This window comes from Callithrix jacchus, chromosome 15 (assembly GCF_049354715.1).
Source record: "Callithrix jacchus isolate 240 chromosome 15, calJac240_pri, whole genome shotgun sequence".
Taxonomy (NCBI): domain Eukaryota; kingdom Metazoa; phylum Chordata; class Mammalia; order Primates; family Cebidae; genus Callithrix; species Callithrix jacchus.
In genome coordinates this window covers 29,635,734-29,652,306 of record NC_133516.1, presented here as the reverse complement: position 1 = coordinate 29,652,306, position 16,573 = coordinate 29,635,734, and the positions used below count along the sequence as shown (strand labels likewise).

At 55.5% G+C, this 16,573-nt stretch overlaps 2 protein-coding genes across 13 annotated transcripts in view; one reads left to right on the top strand and one right to left on the bottom strand.

Moving 5' to 3' along the window:
* NBEAL2 (neurobeachin like 2) overlaps nt 1-10,496 on the bottom strand; it is a 30,258-nt gene extending 19,762 nt beyond the window's left edge. For 5 of the 8 annotated variants that reach the window (XR_013527268.1, XM_035275171.3, XM_035275173.3 and 2 more), the window contains exons 1-6: nt 10,239-10,496; nt 1,861-1,949; nt 1,644-1,772; nt 1,465-1,546; nt 1,252-1,373; nt 1,040-1,122 (exon numbers count right to left, since the gene is read on the bottom strand). Coding sequence is in view for 7 of the 8 variants with exons in the window: in XM_035275171.3 (XP_035131062.1) it covers nt 1,040-1,122; nt 1,252-1,373; nt 1,465-1,546; nt 1,644-1,772; nt 1,861-1,949; nt 10,239-10,289 (556 nt within the window). In the remaining variant the exon portion in view is untranslated. Of the gene's footprint in view, nt 1-1,039; nt 1,123-1,251; nt 1,374-1,464; nt 1,547-1,643; nt 1,773-1,860; nt 1,950-2,548; nt 2,637-10,238 lie in introns of those variants that run through there. The other 3 variants (XM_078350655.1, XM_078350656.1, XM_035275175.3) reach the window with 2 other exon arrangements.
* A 2,398-nt stretch (nt 10,497-12,894) lies between these two features.
* The window catches only part of CCDC12 (coiled-coil domain containing 12), a 56,297-nt gene continuing 52,618 nt past the window's right edge, over nt 12,895-16,573 (top strand). For 4 of the 5 annotated variants that reach the window (XM_008981568.5, XM_078350689.1, XM_078350691.1 and 1 more), the window contains exon 1: nt 12,895-13,015. In XM_008981568.5, coding sequence (XP_008979816.1) covers nt 12,920-13,015 — 96 coding nt within the window. In that variant the 5' untranslated portion in view covers nt 12,895-12,919. Of the gene's footprint in view, nt 13,016-13,152; nt 13,239-16,573 lie in introns of those variants that run through there. The other variant, XM_017964867.4, reaches the window with a different exon arrangement.

Genomic DNA, 16,573 nt, shown 5'->3' with positions numbered 1-16,573 from the left:
GTGTGGGGGAGGGAGAGGAGCAGGTCTGGGGCTTGATTCTGGTTGGATGGGTGGTGGGAGGCCTCCTTGGGGAATGGGCTTTTGATGGGAGGTCTGAAAATGCAGTTGGAGGGGAGAAGGCACAGCATGGGCTAAGACCCTGAGGCGGGGTACTGGTAGCAGTCTGGGAATGAGAGGACAGAAGCCAGGCTGGGCAGCAGGGCAAGTGGAAAGGCTGTGGAAGAAGTAGGATTTCATCTTGACGGTGTCAGGTTGACATCAAGGGATATGATGAGAGGAATAAAATCCAGTTTGTTTTAATAAGAGCATCCATGCTATGGGAAAATAAAGTCGGGGAGCTCCCCAGGGGTGCCTTCCCACCCGGAGCTGCTGCCCCCTCTCTAGACCCAGGCCCACAGCTCCATGGTATCACTCAAACACTTAATATCCCAATAGGCCACCACCTTCTCACAGCCCTGCCCACCTTCTTCCAGGCCATCTCCCACCTTGAGCCCATCTAAAGTCCTGGCCAGTCTGCCTCCAATCAGAGGAGAGAGGGGACAGGGGAGGAGGGTCACTAGGGAGAACAGGTTCACAGGACCACCTGTGAACAGGTCGCCATAGCTGTCCTGGGCATCAGATTCTCCAGCAGCCAGGGAGCAGCAGGTGGAGACACCTCTTGTGTCTCTAGGATGGGTAGAGACTGGGTGGGGGTTATGGGGGCAAAGGGATTGGACTAGAGAGTTTTAAGGTGGTCCAGATCAGAGGAGGGTACAAGTGGCTAGAAGGATCCAGGAGATGGGAGGGAAAGAGGTAGAGAAATCTGGGTGGGCAGGTTGACTCCACCCCTGCACCTGATGGGAGGACCTCGCTCCAGCCCAAGATGTCCTTTCTCTTCTCTCTGTCCCTAAACCCTGGTTCCATCTTTGGCTCTCCCAGGCTTTCGTGCAGCCACCACCAAATGGTTTCTGTGTATGCCAGGATCAAGGAACTGCAGGAAGGGGCCTAGGTTTGGGGGCAGGGCCAGGTGGGGCCAAGGGGGACAGGGGTAGGGCTTGACCTTGGAAGAAGGCTCTGAATTCCTGGGGCAAAGCAGCAGGAGGGAACTTGTATTTGCTCTTCTCCTTGGAGCTGATGACTTCCCTGGGGAGGGGGAGGAGGGGTATGGGTGAGGCCAAGTACATCAGCCAGGATGTCACCCCTTCTTGGGCCCAGCACGGCCATCCTCTCCCCTGTCTCCTCTGGGTTGCCTGCCTGTGGGCTGGGTCTCACCCACTGCGCTGGCGCCGCCAGGTCTGGTAAGGGTCAAAGAGGCCCTCACAGAGAAGCAGAGCATGTAGGGCCACGTTCTCCAGCTGGGCCCCTCGGCCCTGGGGTGGCGGGCATCCTTTCAGCTGTAGGTATGGGGAGAGAGGGTTAACCCTGCCATGGCTAACTGCCTCCCCACATCCACCCCCTGCCCACCCCAGGTGGAGGCCACTTCACCTCTGCCACCAACTTGGTCAACAGTGCCAGCACCCGCGGTGCTAGCAACTGGCCCCGGTCTGCCTCTATGTTCTCCAGGTTTCTGGGGGAATCAAGGATGAGAGAGCAATAATACACCATACTCCCCGCCCCAGCCCACAGTTCTAGGCCCCTGCTCATAGAGGGGACAGCCGGGACACCTGCAGAGAATGACGAAGAGCTTGAGCAGCAGCAGGGCTTGCTCCAGGTCCTCTGGGTGCAGCTGCTCGGCCAGCACATGCAGCGCATCCAGGGGCAGCAGCGGGACCTCTGCACCTGCCTCCTCCGGCCTGCAAGGAGCAGGGAGACACCAGTGCTCAGGACCCCTCATTCTCCCTGCACGGTCCCTGCACACCCTCTGTGCAGATCCAGCCTCACCTTCTTGGCTCCAGAGAGGACAGTGCGATGCTCTTCTTGAAGGTACCTACGAAGGCCTTCAGCCACTGCTGCAGGTAACCCAGGTCCTTCTGTAGGCAGAGAAGGGGAATGGTTGGGGGGCAGAAGGGGTGCAGTAAACAGTGCAGTAAACAGGGGATGATGCAGACAGAGGTGGAGAATGCATGGAGGTGGACGCAGGGCATGGACAAGGGGTTAAAGGCAGACAGTGGGTGCGGAGGAGGGAAGTGGGGGATGGGTGAGGGAGGGGGGAGGGCAGGACACTGGAAGGTCAGCATCAGAGAGTTAGGTACATACTGACCACTCTTCCAGGCGCCCCACTGCTTCTCTCAGCCTCCACTCTCTGCTCCCACCTCCCTAATACTTGCAGCCCTAGGCATGTCTGACACAGCCAGGGGAGGGGAGCGAGTGAGATGTGGCTGTGGCCCTCCCCTGGCTGTGTCAGACCTGTGTAGGACTGCAAGGGTTGGTGCTAAGGCTAGAGAAGGTGTCCCACACAGCAGCCACCCTCTACCCAGAGCCTTGGGCTGGGTTCTCATCTGCCATCTTCCTCCTTCCTTAGCTGTGGATCCCAGGACACATGTGTACCATTAGACAGGCAGACCCAGACATGTGCACATCCTCATGCGCAGGCCCTACCTTGCCCCAGGAACCCACCCTTGCTGGTTACCTGGACCCCAGGCCCCAGAGCTGGTTCCATGGGCAAGAGGGGCAGTGGCTAAGCCCAGGTCTAGGCGCCGCCAGGAAAACTTTGGTGTGAACGGGAAACGTCTCCACCGCCTAGGCTGGGGCAGGAAGCGCAGAGTCACGGTGGGGGAGGGGGGCCACTTCCTCCCTGCAGACCGCAGGGATGTGGGGGGGCTGGGGCCCCCTGGGCCCCAGTGAGAGAGGCTGCAAGCGACCTGGCCTCCGCTGACAGCCGGGCCTGGTATAGAGGGGTGGGGTCACCTGTCCTGGGTGGGGCTTGTGGACCAGAGACTAGTTTTACAAGCACGAGGTCTGGACCTGGAAGATCTCTTATCCAGGTTCTGATCCTGCTGCTGCAGTACCCTTCACTCAAGGCACCCCCAGCTCCCTGACCTACGCCCAAGGCCTCAGGCCACAGGGGTTGTTGTGGAAGACTCAACCATACCTTTGTCCCACCCCCTCCCCTGCCATGTCCTGGCTACCTCACCTGGATTCTGTAGTTCTCTTTGCTCAGGAACACAGCTGATAAATCCTAGCCTAGCCTGAAGCTGCTCTAACCTCTAAGCCCCTCTGAGGGGATAAGGGTGGGTTGTGGCTTATACAGGAGCTCCACCAGGCTGGCCCCATGTGGAGCTCCCAACCAGTCCAGAAGGCAGCCTTCTTTCCTAGAGTCAGAGAGGTGGACAGGGGGAGCTAGAGTGGAGAAGGATGAAGAGGCAAAGGACACACCATGGTCAGCACTCAGCAGGCCTGAGGCTGCTCCCCAGGGGCCATGGACCTCACACCCAAGGACCTCCAGCATTGTCTTTGGATGGATGGCTAATTTTTGCAGCCTGTAGGCCAGGCTTGAATGGCCCCAGGGTAAGGGGCCTGACCACAGCAGACCCAAGCCAGACCCACAAAAAAAACCTCGGCAGAGCAGCCCTGGGGCACTGAAGTGCAGATCTGAAGCCCAGGCAACTCAGAGAGGTGCCAGGGCCACCAAGGTGCAGACCCACAAAGCCGTCACATTTTGCCTGTCAGTTATATTCACTGACCTCTCCTGCTGGTCAGCCTCCTCCTGACCAAGCAGCAGGGAGCCCCAAATATCCAGATCCTGAGACAGCAGAGGTGGCCAGGGGTCCTGGACCATTTCCTCTGACCCTCTCCCATTACAGATGGGGAAACAGCATGCCCCACAGGGGATGCCTTATCTACTACGTTGTTTTCAGTGTATCTTTGAGGATGCTGAAAGCCAGACCTTAGTTCTAGGCCAGGGTCACTCATGATCGCTAGCCAGCCAGCCAGCCCATGCTGACCATGTGACCCCTGACCCCTGCCTCAGCGGCCCCACAGACCCCTGGCTGCTTTCAAAAATGTCCTAATGCTGTCTTCCCCTCTTCTGCCCCCAGTCAAGAATGTGAGTCTTCTTGCCAGCTGCACCCCTACTGACCACCTGAAAGCCCAAATTTGACCGTGTCTAACCCCCTCCCCATAAAGGCTCAACTGCTGAGCCTGGCATTCCAGGCTGCTGGTCCAACCAGGACCTGCTTCTCCGGCTTCCGCCTCTCCCTCTCTGTGGTTCACATCCTCCTGTCCAGGCCTCTGCACACCCTATGCCCCACTGCCTCGTGTGAGTTGGGCTTTTGGCCACATGATAGCCTCCTGATGGCCATCACCTTGATCAGCCCTCCCAGGACAGGGATGGGTCCCTCACTCTCTATACACTCCTGCTTTCTGTCCCTAGAACCACACCCTTGGCCTGTCCAGTCCTGTAAACTTTCAGCAGGTTGAGCTGAGCTGGGTTCAGGGCTGGGGCAATCAAGACAGCCTTCATGGGCTCTGAGAGGGGATTAGGAGGTCTCCAAAGCACGGTGTTAGGTAGGGGTGGGGTAGCTGCCTGTTCTGCCTCCCTGGGTCTCACCTTTTCTCTCTGGAAGGCCTCAGGCCAGCTCTGACTGTGGCTTGAGACTACAGTGTGTGGGGGCATGGGAGTCCCTCAGGGAGCCAGGGTCAGAAGGCAGAGAATGGCAGGGAACGAGAGCATGGTGGCAGCACTGCATGCGAGGATCCAGGGCCTGGGAAAGGTGGCGATGACGCTCAGGCTTCCCATGCCCCTCTCGGAGACTCTGCCTTGGTCAGTCATGGGTCCTTTCTCCCTTGCCAGCTCTGAGCAGGAACACGGGTCAGGGACAGTCCAGGCCTTTGCCCAACCTAATTGGGTCAAGACCCCAATCCCACCCCCAACTAAGGGTAGGTTGGGAGCAGCCACACCTGCCAAGTCCTTTCCAGGGCATAGGTGATGCTCAGGTCCTGCGGCAGGGAGCAGGTTGTGGGAATGAGGGAGGCCAGTGTCCCTGAGAAGAGGGGGTCTCATGGTCACCTCCACAGTGACCCCATCTTATGGCCAACTAGCTGTGAGGGCATTTGAGAGTGCTGGGGATGAGTGGCTCCCAAGGGCTGCTTAGGCTCAAACGGTCCCTGGGTGGGCATGAAACTGCTATTCCTCTGGAATTCGGAAGTAACCCAGAGAGCTGAGGGCTGGTGGTTGTTAACACTGGTACAACCAATGTACAGAGGGCTGTCTGCCAAGGTGATTGGGATCATTGAGCTGCCTGACACCATGCTGCTCCAGACCCTGCCTGACATACCCCAAGTCCAGCGCACGGTGGGCCTCGAGTAGGCATCCTTCACCATCACGGCCAGGTCCTCCTGGACCATCCCGCGGAGCAGCTGCACCAGGAGGACCTGGAGCACGTGATCAGCTAGTCACATGCTCTGTCACAAGCTCACATCTTTGGAGCAAATCCAGTCTTCCCCAACATCTGAGGCCCTGCGTGGGTGGTGCCCACGTCACCTCCAGCCTTTACACACCAAACCCACTGGATGCCCAGGCCCAAGGGCATTACCTTCTCTACCCTAACCGGCTTAGCTCTCGTTTGCTCTGCTGGAATGTCCCCATCAGGGGCATTAATGCCCTTTGTAGACCCGTTTCTGGTGCCTCTCATCAACCGAATCAGTGGTGAAGGCATGGGTTCAGCTTGTTACTTAACATAAACTTCTTTAAAACCATCACTTTGCTTCATGGGTAACAGTTCTCCAGCCACACCTCCCCAACTAGAGATCAGGGTAAGGTGAGTGGAGCTCCAGATCCAGGGGCTCTGGCCTGCCTTTTCAGGCAACAACCCCCAGCCCCCTCTGTGAGTGACAGTAAGAGGTGTTAATGGACCCTAGGGAAGAGCTAGGAGCAGGAAGGGAGAGAAGAGCACAGCACGAGAGTGGGTGACTCCTCTCAGTTAGAGCTGCCTGGGTGGTAGTGAGCATTCCATCTTCAGGGACAGACAAGCAGAAGCGGACAGGGTGGGGTCTATGCGGAATAGCCTATCTCAGGCCTGGGGGGGGGGTCCCCGATCCAGTATCAGGATGGGGAAGATAATGTCAAGATAAAGTGACTTCTGGCTACATCACCAGGATTGGACATCAGGCTTGGAGGACCTTAGGCCATGGGATGAAGCAGGGAGACTTTGCTGGGGCAGGGACATCTGAGGATAGTGGTCTGAGTGCCTGGGTGGCTAGGCCAGTCTCTCCCCCTTATCTGGAGAGGGGTTGCTGAAAGGGCAAACCTTCTGATCTCCATGTCACCCGCCCTGCCCTGGGGCCTGATCAGCCCTTTGCACTTTTTTTTTTTAAAGCAAGGAAAGCATCAATTTATTGAAATGAAAGCACACTCCACAGAATGGGAGCGGCTGGAGCAAGCGGCTCAAAAGCCAACCATCCCCTTGTACTATCACTATGGAAAATGGAATTTCCTTCCAGGGTCCCCGTAGGCCCCATAGTAATTGGCCTTGTTTCTACGGGGACCCCACACTTCCCTATCAGCTCTCCAGCTGTCATAACAGCTCCAGGAATTACCAGTGCCTACCCCAATCCTGGGCTGTGTGCTCATCTCCCCATCACTGTGGGCCCTCCTCCTTCAGGTGCCTGGGTAACAGCACCAAGGAAGTGATTCTACCTTCCCTTTACCCGTTTCCGTCAGGTAAACTGAGGCCCAGGAAGGAATATGACCAGATAAGGTCCCTGTTGCCCAAGCTGGAGTACAGTGACGTGATCTTGGGTCATTGCAACCTCTGCTTCCTGGGTTCAAGTGATTCTCCTGCCTCAGCTTCCCCAGTAGCTGGGACTACAGGTGCACGCCACCACATCCGGCTAATTTTTTGTATTTTTAGTTGAGACGGGGTTTCATCATGTTGGCCAGGATGGTCTTGATCTCCTGCCCTCGTGATCTCCTCACCTCTGCCTCCCAAAAGTGCTGGGATTACAGGTGTGAGCCACTGTGACTGGTCAAGGCCTGGCCAGGCTTCTAACAGGCAGTAGAGATCATCAGTTGGGGAGAGGGTACTGGAAGTGTAGGCAAGATGAGGTTGCCTCCAGCCTGACCTAACCTCCCTGGACCCCTGTGAGGCCTCAGTGGCATAGCTGGATAGTTGAGGTCTTGCTCCCTTCTGTCACCTGAGGGTTTGTTCTGCCCTGACCTTTGTGACCCTGAGTGCCCTTTCACATTCAGTGCCCCCTCACTCTGTGACCCCATTCACTGGGGGTTGCTAAACATCACTGCTGCTCCAGTCTGAACAGAGGCCACTCATCTGCATGCTATATGGCATTAACTGTCCAACTGTCAGCCCATCAGATGCTGTCCCCAGTCCCCCAATACTCTCCTGCCCTTCCTATGCCTTCCCTGGGGGAACTCTGGTGGGCTCAGATCATGAGTCCTCGGGATGAGTCCCCACCTGTCCACCAGGCCTGCTTTTCTAGCTCTGCCCTGCCCCCACTCCTGACAACTTGCTTCTTGTCCCACTGCTCCTGCTGTTCCTTCCTCTCAGCCCTCAAAGCCCAAACTCAGCCTTCTCTGGGGTGACTTCCTGACTGGTCACTGCCATGGGACCCACCTCCTCTATCCAGTCATTCAGCTAACATCCAAGGAGCACCTACTGCATGTGAGGTGTGACAACTGTGGTAGGACCCTGCCTTGGTTTCCCCACCAGGGCCCTAAGGAGCTCAAATCGAGTGAGGTCCTGGGGTGCTCTGCCCCTTCCCCTTTCCCTCAGCAGCCACCTACAGCCCCCTCCCTCACTATGAGGCCCCCAGGTGAGCTGGGCCCACAGGGGGAGGAGGTGGGTGGGTCTAAACCTGGGGTCTTTAAGGAAGAGAAAGGGCAGGAAGGGGTTACTCCCCCCTCTCCATCCCCACCCAGACCCACAACTGGGGAAACAGGTTTGCCAGCTGATGTCAGCTCTCACAGCTGAAGGGAGGGGTGCAGGTGTTGCTGCCTGGGTTGCTAGCCAACTCAAGGGTCTCTAAACACCCTCTTTCAGCTCCGCCCCTTACCTTACACTCCCCCTCCCCAAGTACACACATAATAGGTCCCTAACAGGATTTAAAGTTGCAAGCACTACTCTTCCCTGGGTTGGGGGTTCAGGGAGCAGGAGCTGGCAGGCAGGAAGGCCAGCTGGGAGGCTGGTGCTAGCTTCCTCTTCCCAGGCAGCCTGGCCCCGCCTGGCTCCTGGGTTTGCTCTTACATCCTGGATTTGTTTGCCTGGCCCCAGGCTGCCCCCTGCCTGCTCAGGCTTCCAAAGCTACAACCTGCCACCCTATGCTCTATATGTACCCTGTGAGGTGAAGAGCTCTGGGAGGGGGAGGCTTGGCACAGATATAAGCCATAAATACCACCTGAGAGGACGGTGGTGGCGGCGGGGGAGGGGGGGGAGGCGGTGTGTGTGTGTGTGTGTGTGGCCATGTGCCGAGCTCAGTAAGATGGGACATCAGGAGGCAACCGTGCTGGAGTTACAGTCCTGGGAGGTACCAAGACACCCTCAGCAGCCTGCCACCCAGCCTGAAGACCTATCATTAACATCCCTCACACTCATCACCTGGTTTAAGCCCCCTTTACCTGCTCACACACCTAGAACCTGCCCATAGCTGTGGGGCAGTCAGAGGAAGAAGGACTAGGGGCAGGCTTCTCTTCACAACCTCTGCTCCTTCATAGCCACTAGAGATGGAGGCAGAGAGGCTGGGGCGAGGGACCCTAATGGGGCCAGGGAAACAGGAGCCTTCTCTGGTCTGGACCAGCTATAATGGCTACCTCTTCACAGAGTCCAGGAAACCCCTGAGGTCAGGACTGTGTCCATTTTTTTTTTTTTTGAGATGGAGTCTTGCTCTGTCACCAGGCTGGAGTGCAGTGGAGCAATCTCGGCTCACTGCAACCTCTAACTCCCTGGTTTAAGCAATTCTCCTGCCTCAGCCTCCCAAGTAGCTGGGATTACAGGCACGTGCCACCATACCCAGCTAATTTTTATATATTTTTTTAGTAGAAATGGGGTTTCACCAAGTTGGCTAGGATGGTCTAGATCTCCTGACCTCATGATCCACCTGCCTTGGCCTCCCAAAGTTCTGAGATTACAAGCGTGAGCCACCACAGCCAGCCAGGGCTATGTCAGTTTTACAGGCGGGAAGCAGAGGCTGAGAAGTCCAGTTTGGTCTGGGTTATACCAAAGAAGGACTCTACTCCATGCCTGGACTCCTGCCACGGGCCTCAACCTCTCACAACCTGAGCAGACTAAAGAGGCTGTGGTCCTTCTGGCCTGGACTCCAGGTCTCCGGGAGACAGTGGGCCGGCCTCTTCACTGAGGGCCAGCGCATCTGAGCATGAATTCCCCCCAGTGACAAACTGTTCAGGGCACACAATGGTCCATTGTGCCCAGAGCACACCTGAGCCAGGAGCATCATGCCAGGTTGGTGCAGGGAGGAAGGTGCTGGGCGAAGGGGAGGGAGGTGTTACCTGGGATCCCTCCCTACTGTGGGTGCAGAAGGAAAATGGGGGACTATGTGTGAGAGACGGTGTGAGTGACACCAGGTTCTCAGCCGACGGGACACCTGAAGTGTTCTCTGAGATGGGTGGGGAGCTCAGGATGAAAGGGCCTTCCTCCATCCTTTTCAGACATTCTCCAGGGCCTCAACGCCCCACCCTCACCCTGGGCATTCAGAGCAAAACCTTTTCTTCTGCTCCTAGAGAGGTCCTGGGTCCACCTCCCAGAATGGGGGTGGGGTGGGGTCGTCTCAAGTCAGGGAGGAGCTTACCAAAGCCTGTTCATAGGGGTAGGAGGGGAGGACTGCAACTCAGGAAGAACCTTCGGTGGGAGCATTCCCCTTCCACACACCCTCCCTAGTCAGCCCACAAACCCCCCTACATCGGCCCGCACTCCCAGAGCCATTGGCTACGACCACCCAATCGGGCCGCACCCACGAGAGAGGCAGCCGACATGCAAATTGAGACCCCCTCCCCCTAGCCTCCTGTCCAGTCTCCAAGTCTCTCCAGGCCTCAGTTTCCTCATTTGTAAAAAGGCGAAGTGTCCGGCCGCCTCGGCCCAGGCCACTCTCCTCCAGCAAGAAAGACTCAGGGTTCACGGTCCCGCTGCGGGGGTTGCTGTGAAGTGCACGACCGCGAGCTCTGTACCCAAGGCATAAGTGCCTGAGGCACCCGGCGGGCTGTGGGGGCACACACGTGGGTGCGGAGCCGGAGCATTCCCTGCGCGCGCGCGTCTACACCGCCCCACCGGCGCGGGGCACAGGTGCAGCAGGCGCAGGGCGCGCGAAGCTGGGGGCACCGCGGGTGCGGGCACGGGGCGGGGCGGGCTCACCTGCGCGTAGTAGAGCAGCCACAACTCGTAGAGCCGCTCTGAGGCGGCCATGGCCGGGCCCGGCTCCGGCCCTGCTGCGCGCCACCTGTCGCCGCCTCCTCCGCGCCGCCCGCCGGCTGCCTTCGGCCAGGCCCATGGGCGGAGGGCGTCACTCCGGGGGCGGAGCGGCGCGGTACTACTGGGGAAGTCTGCGGCTCTGGCCTCCGCGGCGCTGACCCACCCAAGTCTGCTCGCTCCTCCTCCTCCTCACTGGCTGCCGCCGCCTGGCTTCCTGCACTTCGCTTCAGTCACCGCCGCCCCGCCTCTCCCGGGACCGTGCAAAGGGCGGCGAGTCTGGCAGGAGGAGGGGCCTGTGGGCAGGGTAGTCCACGAGGGTACCCCGCCGCCCCGCCCTACCAGTCCCATTGGCAGGTACAGCCTGAGCCTCCGGGACGAGGGTCGGGGTGAGAAACTCCAGACTTTCCCAGGGTCTGCATCCCCTAGGACGCAGCCCACCTGACTGGAGTTGCTGCCATTCAGGGAAAAGTCGGCGGGTCGCGTGTGAGTGGCGAAGGTCCTTTAACAAGTAATAATGACAACCACCACCATGCAACCCCTGTGGCGCTTATCAAGTATCAGGTGCTCCTCTGTCGCTTTATGGGAAGACTGAAATGTAACTTTTGAGCTCTAGCTGTTTGTTGAGTGTGACGGCGCAAAGTCAGAGAGCAGCAGGACTAGCCTGAAATACCTTCAGGGCAGTGGTGCCCTCCCAGATCCCAGAGAAGCTTAGACTGTTCCCATGGGTCCTCCTCCCTCCTCCCGGAAGCCTTCCCAAACACTCCAATGGAGGGGCTTTCCCACCCCGCAACTCCAGAGCCCAGAACTTGCTTCACATATTTTCTTTCTTTAACCTCAGGAGATGGGTGCCTCATGGTTCTGTTTTACAGATGGAGAAACTGAGGCTTTGGCCAAATGAGGACCACATGGGCAGCCAAGGGCAGCAGGGACAGGGACCCAGGCTTGACTGACTCTTTGTTGGGTCCCTGCCACCATCACCCCGTGCCCCTTTCCCTATGTCCGGATTATGAGGTGAGGGACCCCCTGGTGTTGGGCAGGGATCAGGCCCTTTGTTGGGACTGGGGAGACGTTTGCTGGGCCCAGAGAGATGCTACCGGTTCCAGGAGTTGAAGTCTGGAGACTCCTAGACCTTGGGTGGTCAAGAGAACACAGACCCTGTCCCATTTTGCTCTCCTAGTTTCTTGGGCCACAGCTTCAGTCTGGCCTTTTCTCCTGCTCTGTCCAATCATAGCTCTGAGCTGAGGTTTCCTGAGCACCTCCAACCTGCATGCCAGGCCTTGGCAGAGCAACCCATCCATTACAGGGAAGAAGGCTTAGACAGACCCAGGTTAGTGAGGACAAGAGGGTCAGTGAAGGGAGGGCTGGACCTGTGGCCTGTTGCCTATGAGCCTCTGAAGAGAGTTGCAAGGGGAAGAGTGGATGCCCACCTGCAGCCAACCTGGGAAGCTCAGGTAGGGAACAGCCTTACTCAGAAGTTAGTTATGCCCTGGCAGTGGAGGGGGACAGGTGGAAGCATGGTCTTCTATTCCCAAGTGAGGGAGGTGTGGCCTTGGGGGCTCTCACATACTGAAAGAATATCTTGAATTCAGCCTAAGTAGTCCCTCTGTTATCAGGACACTCTGGTTAATGCAGGAAAGAAGACTCTGGCAGCTTCTGCCAGAGAGCCATGAATCTTGTGGTGACTTGCAATCGAGGCCAAACCAATTCTTTCTAAGCTGGGGGATGGGGTCAGTCCTTGAGGCCCACTGGACCCAGGTTGGGGTTTGCTCTTTGCTGGGGAAGGTAACTTGATCCTGAGGACTTCGCTGCTCCAGGAGGGGATGGGAGTGAGAGGGGATCATATCCGAGTCCAGTGGGAAACAGCCATCCAACCAGGTCCCTCACTATACAGGCTTTGTCTGAGCTGAGGGTGGTCACAGAGGGGCTTTAGGGGCATTTGTCAGGGGAGTCTGGGGAGCCGCGGACAGCTGTAGAGGTGTGAGGCATACCTCATATTAGGGTGGGATCAGAGTGGAGGGTCAGGGAAGGCTTCTTTTTTTTTTTTAAAGACGGGGTTTCACCATGTTGGTTAGGCTGGTCCTGAACCCCCAACCTCAGGTGATCCACCCGCCTTGGCCTCCAAAGTGCTTGGATTACAGGCGTGAGTCACTGTGCCCGGCCAGGGAAGGCTTCTTGAAGGCATTCGAGCCTTGAAGAATCAGGTCAAGTGGACAAGGATGGATGATGGGTCAGGGCATTCCAAGAGGCCAGCATGGAGTGAGCTGTGGTTGGTGCATAGGCAAAACCGGAGCGATCGACGCATTCTTTTCTCCTTCTCTCAGGTCTGATTCCACCTGCCGCTCTTTCACTGATCAGTGTTGGATAAATCGAGCCTTAGCACTTTTTTTTTTTTTTTTTTTTTTTTTTTTTGCTGGCTCCCTACCCACTAGGCAAGTTGCCCGGAAGGATAAGGGCGGGAAGGGGCGGGGAGGGGTGGGTCCTCCCATAAGAACCCAGCATTGATTGGCTTTCAGGACCTCTCATTATTTCACTCTCGTCCTTGGATTGGCCGCGAGACATTTATCCACTCTATTTAGGCATGCGCGTTGCAAGACGGGAGAAAAGGAGGGGCGTCGGCAGGCAAGATGGAGCCCACTGTGGCCGGTGTGGGCCGGCTAGAGGAAGAGGCACTGCGGCGAAAGGAACGGCTGAAGGCCCTACGGGAGAAAACCGGGCGCAAGGTGAGAAATGCGGAGTGAAGGTCGTAGTTGAGGCGGCCAGCGTTCGGGGTCCGGGTCGGGTTTGAAAAGAACAGGGGCTAATAGAGCTGGAAAGTCAGCTGCCGAAGGCGCGCATGCGCAGGCGCTTACGCATGCGCGAGAAGACGGCGCCCGCCCACGAAGTCAGGGGCTGCTTGGCGTGGGACTCCTCTGGCGCTGGTGCAGGAGTCGCGCATGCGCTGGGGTGGGTAAGGCAGTGGTCAGCCACCCGCAGTCCACTGACTCCTGCTTCCCGGGTGTTGCTCTGTAGGTGTCCAGGGACGCTTGTACATTTACAGGCTTGTTCGGTTAGGCGTGATTTGTTCAGTTTATGGCCAAGTCGGCCTTTAACCCCCACGTTCGATTCTGAGTCTGACAGTCTCCTCTATCCGGCAGCACGCCTTGGACAGGACAGCAAGTGACAGCAGTGGGTACACAGCAGGAATTGTTGCGTGCAAAAATCGAAAAGAGGCCGGGCGCGTGGCTCATGCCTGTAATCCCAGTACTTTGGGAAGCCTAGGCTGGCGGATCACTTGAGGTTAGTAGTTCCAGACCAGCCTGGGCAACATGGCTAAACCCCGCCTCTATTAAAAATACAAAAATTAGCTGGGTGTGGTGGTGCACGCCTGTAATCCCAGCTTCTGGGGAGGATATGGCAGGAGAATCGCTTCAGCTCGGGAGGCAGAGGTGTAGTGAGTTGAGATCGCACCACTTCACTTCAGCCTGGGCGACAGAGCAAGACTCCGTCTCAAAAACAAAACAAAACTTAAAGGTCTATTTCTAAGTACGGTGGGCCTTAGAAATTGGGAACGAGGGCCGGGCGAGGTGGCTCACGCCTGCAATCCCAGCACTTTAGGAGGCCGAGGCGAGTGGATCATTTGAGGTCAGGAGTTCCAGACCAGCCTGGTCAACATGGTGAAACCCCGTGCCTATTCCAGATACAAAAATTAGCCAGGTGTGGTGGCAGGCACCTGTAATCCCAGTTACTCGAGAGGTTGAGGAAGGAGAATGTCTCGAACCAGAGGCAGAGGTTACACTGAGCCAAGATCGTGCCAGTGCACTCCAGCCTAGGTGACAGGGTGAGACTTGGTCTTAAAAAAAAAAAAAAAAAAGCAGGGGTGGGGAAGAGGAGGGCCTTTGGAAGCATTTTTCCTTGCTCTGGTTTAACACCAAATGCAAAGTTCCTTTTCTACACTGTTCATCTTTCCAGTGTAATGGAGAGGAAGAAGAATTCTGAAGATCATTTACTTGTGTGCAAACTGTAGATTGCTTTTTTTACTTGGACTTGGGACACGTTGCTTCATCTCCCTGAGTCTGGGTTTCTTCATGTCTCCAGTGGGAATGACAGTCCCTACACATTCATTTTCACTGTGTTATTGTGAGATCTAATGGGATAATCTGTGTGAAAGGGCTCTAGAGACCACAGAGGACTGAAGTTGTTGGTTCTGTTGTTAGATGGGTGAAAACTGTGTCCTTCAGTGTATGAAATACAAAGAATTTTAAATTTATAGACCTGTCGGAGATGGGGGGGGCACTTCCCACTTTCCAACTTAAAATAGGCTGGGCAGCCTGACCCCTGTTTTCCTTACCGCATGGCAGTCTGGTGTCCTTTATGAAAGTGAAAAGGGAAGTAATAGAGAGTGAAAGCTGGCAAGAGTGGCTTCTGCTTTTGTTGGCTGCCTGTTGAACATATCAGACAGTTATCCCCTAAATTGCCTGTCCCAGAGAAGCTCAGGCCTCAGCCTTTCAAACAATGGCTAGTCCATCTGAGCTGTTTGCTTGGATTTAGGGCTCAGGTTATTGGGGCTGGGTTTGAGGTCACAATGCAAAGGACAAAATTGCATCCACAGAGCCCATTGCCATGGGAAGAATGTGCCAGATCATCAGGAGAACAGTCCTTTAAAAAGAGATTCTCTCGGTGGACTGGAAATATGGCCTGATTGTTATTTTTTTCTGTGTTTTAAAATTGAGGGAAAATACACATACAGTTTACTATTTCAACCATTATAAATGTATAATTTAGTGGCATTAAGTACATTCTCTGTGTCTGTAACCATCACCACAATCTATTTCCAGAAAGTTTTCATCATCCCAAACTCCGTACTCATTAAACAATAGCTCTTCATTCCCCCTTTCCCCAGCCCCTGGCCATCACTGTTTTACTGCCTGTCTCTGAATTTGACTACTCTAGATACCTCATATAATCAGATCATACAGTATTTGTCCTTCTGCGACTGACTTACTTCACTTAGCATGTCTTCACACACTTCATGTTGTATCATGTGTCAGAATCTCAGTCCTTTTTAAGGGTTAATATTCCATTGTATATACCATGTTTTGTTAAGTTGCTTCTACATTTTGCCTGTTGTGAATAATGCTGCTATAAACATGGGTGTGCAGATACCTGTTTGAGTGTCTGCTTTGAATTCTTTTGGGTATATAGTCAGAGTGGTATTACTGGATCATATGGTAATTCTTTTCTTTTTTTTTTTTTTGAGATCATCTTGCTATGTCGCCCAGGCTGGAGTGCAATGGCACAATCTTGGCTCACTGCAACCTCCATCTCCGAGTAGCTGGGATTACAGGAGCCTGCCACCCACCCAGCTAGTTTTTTTGTATTTTTAGTAGAGACGGGGTTTCACCAGGTTGGCCAGGCTGGTCTTGAACTCCAGACCTCAGGTGATCCACCCGCCTCGACCTCCCACACCCAACTTTTTTTTTTTTTTTTTTTTTTTTGGGAGACAGAGTTTTGCTCTTGTTGCCCAGGCTAGAGTGCAGTGGCACAATCTTGGCTCACTGCAACCTCCACCTCCCGGGTTCAAGCGATTCTCCTGCCTCAGCCTCCTCAGTAGCTGGGATTACAGGTGCATGCCACCATGCTCAGCTAATTTTTGCATTGTTAGTAGAGACGAGGTTTTACCATGTTGGCCAGGCTAGTCTTGAACTCCTGACCTCAGGTGATCTGCTCACCTCAGCCTCCCAAAGTGCTGGGATTACAGGCATAAGCCACTGTGCCCAGCTGCTAAATTTTGTATTTTAGTAGAGATGGGGTTTCACCACATTGGTCAGGCTGGTTTCCAACTCCTGACCTCAGGTGATCCACGCACCTCAGCCTCCCAAAATGCTGGGAATACAGGTGTGAACTACCACCCCGACCCCCTTTTTAAAAAAATTACATTTGAGTGATGTCAGGTGAGGAGAAGTGAGATCAGTCTCAAATCTGTCTTTCTGTCAAACTAAAACTGGGGAGTTTATATGGCAGGGAGACGAATGTAACTATGTGTAGGGAAAACAGCTGGATAATATGATAATTCTATGTTTAGCTATTTGAGGAAACACCATATTGTTTTCAGGAGTGGCTTTACCCAGCAGCAGTGTGCATGGCTTCCGGTTTTCACATTCCCAGCAGCAGTGTGCAAGGCTTCCGGTTTTCACATTCCCAGCAGCAGTGTACAAGGCTTCCGGTTTTCACATTCCCAGCAGCAGTGTGCAAGGCTTCCGGTTTTCACATTCCCAGCAGCAGTGTGCAAGGCTTCAGGT